Source organism: Ursus maritimus, unplaced genomic scaffold (assembly GCF_017311325.1).
Source record: "Ursus maritimus isolate PB19 unplaced genomic scaffold, ASM1731132v1 scaffold_1, whole genome shotgun sequence".
Taxonomy (NCBI): domain Eukaryota; kingdom Metazoa; phylum Chordata; class Mammalia; order Carnivora; family Ursidae; genus Ursus; species Ursus maritimus.
The window spans coordinates 7,492,697-7,498,062 of NW_024423343.1; the positions used below are offsets into that span (position 1 = coordinate 7,492,697).

At 48.5% G+C, this 5,366-nt stretch overlaps 1 protein-coding gene across 2 annotated transcripts in view; it reads right to left on the reverse strand.

Annotated features, from left to right (window-relative positions):
* Positions 1 to 5,366, reverse strand: part of EFHD1 (EF-hand domain family member D1) — a 43,091-nt gene that overhangs the window by 8,492 nt on the left and 29,233 nt on the right. For both annotated transcript variants that reach the window (XM_040638996.1, XM_040638988.1), the window contains exon 3: positions 2,834 to 2,968. In XM_040638996.1, the coding sequence (XP_040494930.1) occupies positions 2,834 to 2,968 (135 nt within the window). The remainder of the gene's footprint in view (positions 1 to 2,833; positions 2,969 to 5,366) is intronic.

The following is a 5,366-nucleotide window of genomic DNA, read 5'->3' on the forward strand; positions in this document are numbered from 1 at the left end:
TAGGCCGGGGGGGGGGGGGGGGGGGGAGGGTGTTGCTGAGAAGCTGGTCTGCAGATAATTCTGGTGGTTAGCAGGCTGGGGAGGCCTGACCTTTAGGGAAGACCAGAGATCCCTATGCAACTGCATCTGGTGCAGACGGGGACCAGCCTCCAAATGTTCTTTACCCTCTGTGCCTCGGAGCCTTTGTGCTTGCTGTTCCCACGGCAGGAACGCCCTCCCTTCCTTGATTACAAGGTGAATCCCCATTCATCTCTGAACATCTGTCGCAAATGTCAGCTCCTTTATGGCCCTCTCCCAAATCTGAGTGATGATTCCCTCCATTTGTCATTCATGCAAACATTTATTGAGGGCCATTATGTGCCAGGCTCTGTAATTACAAAGATAACACACCCACTCTGCCTTTGAGTCTGTGTTGAGGAGGCAGACATACAACAAGTTCAAAACATTTCGTTGTTATTCTTTTAATCTTTTCTCCTCCTTATAAAAATCATGCACGCACATTATAAAACATTCCAAAAACATAAAAAAGAGGTCCCTCAGTCATAGCTATTACTAATACTTTGGTATGTAATTATCCGGGTTGTATTTAGTATTTAACAAAATTGGGTTTCAAACATAATGTTCTGCTTCCTCCGTTTTGGACATCTGTCCACACATGAGTGCAGCCACACCTCATTCTCCCATAGCTGCGGGGTGTGCAAACGGGCGGGTGTGCCACCAGGGGCTCAATTCCCTGATAATGGAAACTTTGGTTGTTTCCAATTTTTCTCTATTAATGTGTATAAAATCCCTGTCTACATGTCTATGTTTATTTGCATGAGTGCCTCTAAGGGATAAAATCCCAGGGGCAGAATCCCAGAAGTAAATGATAGGAAGCATACACAGCTAGCCCCAAACTGCTCTCCAAAAAGCTGGGACAATTTCTGCACTCTCACCAAAAATGTCTGAGAATAGGGGAGGGGCATCAGGAAAGGGAGAGAGAGAGAGAATCGTAAGCAGGCTCCACACCTATCAGGACCTGAGCCAGATCTTAAGAGTAGGATGCTTAACTGACTGAGCCATCCAGGGGCCCCTTGAACGGGTAAATTATAATACCACTTCTATTCATAGTAGAGGCACACAGAAGAGGGCAGACTTTCTCAGGAAAAGCAGCCAAACTCTGCTCATTCCACTCTTTAAGGTAGAAGGAGTAGAGTTTTCTAGGAAGAGGCCTTTGGGTTGGGTGTTCCGGGTGGAGGAAACAGCAGGCACTAGGCCCCAGTGGTGAAAAGGCATGGCAGTATTAGAAGAAATGCACACTGAGTAGAGGCCAGAGCAAGGATCAGAGTCGGGTTGTAAGATTTTTCATCGTTCCCAGAGACTTTGTGGAGACTTTAACAAGAACATGGTATGCTGAACTGCAGAAGTGGCCCAAAAAATATCATGCTAAACTTGGGTCTCAATCTTAGGCCCCTGCTCAAGGCATCATGAACGATCCACATGTGTTGGCTCATTGGGCGATGAATGGAGAGGATCCATCCTTCCAGAATTCACCCATCCCTCCTCTCTATTCCCTCTCTTCCAAGGCTGAGTGTTTGTTTTCCAAGTTTTGTCTACTACCTCCTTGTAAAGGAGTTGTATTTGCAGAGCTGAATGTGCCAGGCATTGCCCCGGCTGTGTTGAATCAATGCTAAGTCATGAAGGAAGGGTCGAACCACTTTCAGGATTGGACACAGGATGCTGGCGTTGAAGGCGCCATGAGTGGTCGGCCTGTCCCGTGAATCTTCAGATGAGGACAGGAGGAACGCAGGTGTTAGGGGTCCACCATGATACACAGCCTATGTATTGGCAGAACGATGACTGAACCTATCTCCAAGCAGCGTCACAGGGATTTAAGGAGACAGTTCTACTCAGGGGCCAGCGTGGCCAGGATGTTTGCCAGGGACACTATGTTTCTGGGCAAACTTCTGGAATAAGCCAACACCGCCCAAGAGGCTGGCTTCCATCTGAGCTGGGAGGGCATCCCAACAGCTCCTATCACGTATTGAGTGCTCACAGTGAGCCAGGCATTTGCTAAACACTTTCTATATGTGAGCTCATTTAATCCTCACAGCCATCCCATTATTGCCTCCATTGTACAGATGAGAAAACTGAGGCACAGCGAGGTAACAGGGTCAGTGGAGGAGGCAGGATCTGACCCCGGGCAGCCCTCCCCACTGCACTCTACTACTCTGGCTGACTGGGGATTTGGAGGACTCTCTGATTTCTCTTTCTGCAGGTGCGCTCTGTGGAGATGAAAATGACAGCACCCAGCCAGGGACAGGCTCTCCATAAATGTTTGATGACAGGATGAACGTGTGAATGGATAGGAGCACCCAGAAGGGCTCTGGGGCCGTGCACTGGAGATTGCTTCCCAACCCCCAACCACTGTCAGTGGAACAGGCCAGCGGGGCTCCCTCCTCTGGCCCCATCGTTCATTCGTTCATACACGAGCATTTAAGACGTAAAGGTGGAGGCACCTGCTCCAGGAGTTCACCTGTGGCTGGGGGTAGAAAGGTGTTCTCGGGGCAAGTCTGGATCCAGAGCTGATCTGGGAGCATTGTACCAGCAAATCCGTTTGAATCCGAAACCAGGATGGAACGCATTTACCATCGGATCGTTTTTCCATTTTGCTTTTCATTTTCAGATCTCACGCAGACACACTCATTCCCCTTCAATCACACATGATACGCACACTTAAGCTTTACTGTTCTGCTTGTCCCGGGCGAGAGAATGAGGTAGTCACTGACCGGGAGCTCGCATTGGGCAGGGTGAAGGGAGGGAGGACGGTCCTGCACAAGGAGGAAGCACCCACCTTGGCTTCAAAGAAGTCCTTGGCACCTTTGACACCCTCCTGGGCCACGTCGATCTCGGAGAGCTTGGCCAGAGCCATCAGCCCGCTGTCCTCCTGCAGCTCCCCTGCCGCGGCCTTGTGGAATATGAGCAGGAACTGCAGGAAAGGGTTGACAAGAGTCCAGGTCAACGTCACGGAGACCTACAGGGAGCCCCTCCAGCCCGACGGAAAGTCATGATTGCCAAGCCTACAAAAAGGGTGTGAATACGTGCATGGGACCAACTCTATTTTCCCTTATCACACTGTCAAAAACAAACACAGGCCCATTTTTCACAAGAATGTAGGGAAATGGGCACCTTCATCTCCAGCGGAAGGGAATGAAAACCGATTCAAATTTTTTGGAGGGCACTTTGGAAATATTTACCAAAAATAAAATGCTTTCACCCTTCCAACCATTAATCCCACTGCCAGGCATCTGTCCCTCAGAAACATTTGCACAATAGTTTAAGGAGCATTGTCTATAAAAGCAAAACAGTTGGCGATGTCCAAGTTTGCGCCACAAAAGAAAACAATCCAATAGACCTATAGGCACTATTTTCATTTTCTGTTTGTGTCCCACTTTTGCATTAGATTGTTTACTTTTTGCTAGTGTTTTCTTTTAAAGGTTTTATTTTTTAAGTAATGTCTATATCCAATGCGGGGTTCGAACTCACGACCCCGAGATCAAGAGTCATATGCTCTACCGACTGAGCCAGCCGGACACCCCTCACAAGTTTCTTTTTTTTTAATAAATCTTTTTTTTTTAATATTTTATTTATTTGTCACAGAGAGAACCACCACAAGCAGGGGGAATGGCAGGCAGAGGGAGAAGCAGGCGGAGAGAGAAGCAGGCTCCCTGCCGAGCAGGACTCCATCCCAGGACCCTGGGACCTGAGCCGAAGGCAGACGCTTAACCAACTGAGGCACCCAGGCGTCCCCTTCACAAGTGTTTTCTAAGACATCTTTATAGAACCTGGTATGTTTCAAATACTTCAGCTATCACTTACCTTTTAATCGTGTTTATGATCATTTTTGACTTTCAAACATTTTATATAAATTATCAGACTTTTTCTTCTCTTGCACCAGTGCACCAGTGTTATGCTGAGAAAAACCTCTCTGGCCACCAAGGTTACAGAAACAATCACCTATGTTTTTGTCTATTGCTTTTATGACTCCTTTTTTTGTTAAACGTGTAAATATTTAATCTTTGAAATTTATTCTGATCTAGCCTGTGAGGTTGATCATTAACCCTATTTTCTTCCAAATGGTTAGTCAGCAATCCCCACACCATTTATGGAATAATCCATCCTCTTCCTCCAGATTCCAAATTGTGGCCTGAATACATTAATCTTTTTTTTTTTTTTTCTGAATGCATGAATCTTTAAAGCCAATTTGTACGAAAGCCTCCACGGGCTACATCTCCCACAGCCCCGCCAAAGGATACATTTTTAAATAAATAAGCCAGGTTGAAAAGCCAGGTCTCCCACCTTCCAGCCCTTCCCCTAGGCGATTTTACGGCTTTTACTTCTCTGAAGAATTTTGGCGAATTTGTCCAACCACTGTTGTCCAAGCTTCTGTAATTTGTTTTTCCAAGTCGGCCCTAAAAGAGGCCTCTCCAGGTTTTAGGTGCTACGTAAAGCACAAGTATCTACAGGGGAATTCTGAGTTTTCGGGGGTTTTGCTTTTGTTTTCACGATCATCCCCTCTAAAGAACGGCTTCCCCCAGGGAAAAGAACATTACCTAAAGTAGACTGAGGGGCCAAACAACTCCAACGGGCTTTCCAAATTCCAACTCGGCTGTCCTTTCCTGCCAAGACTCTTAGTCCCCAGAGGGAAGTGTGTTTCGGTAAGTGGAAGTCTCAGCCTCTAGCACCGCCACCCCGAAATGCCACGCGAAGAAGCCTTTCTTTGTCCTTCTCGCCCTGGGTCTCGTAACTTCACTGTGGACGTTGCCACATGTGAAGCAAGGGATGAAGCAAGACGCTCAAAGAGCGTCGCTTCGTGGAGGCCGTGGAGGCCGCTTGGCTCCACGGAAACGCCACGTTCATCCAGCTGCAGCTTCCAACTTCCTCACTAGAGGCCGGCAAAGACTCAGTTTGCTGCAGACCGTCAGAGCCAGACCGCGGACTCCAAGTCCGAGAAAACAAGCGCTTCCGGAGGTGAGGCTTCCCCAGAACAGGGTGGAGGGCAAGGAGGCTGGGGGGGACGGCTGTAGGGGGCTCTCATGGGAGAGAATGCAGCCGCCAAGATGGCAGCCCTGGAAATGTGAGCCAGCTGCAGACGGAAGGAGTGAAAACCTGTCCCTCAGCACCCTGCCCACCCTTTAAATATTTACAGCTTACAGAACACCCCCCACCCCTCCCTTGCTCCACAAGGCAAATACACAACAGGTAGCCCCTCCCCACTGGGACAGCAGCTCTAGAAAGATGGCGCATGGCCGCAGCCTAGCAAAAATCCAAGTGGCCTTGGTGGTGGTGGTGGTGGTGGTGGTGGTGGTGGTGGTGGTGGTGGTGGT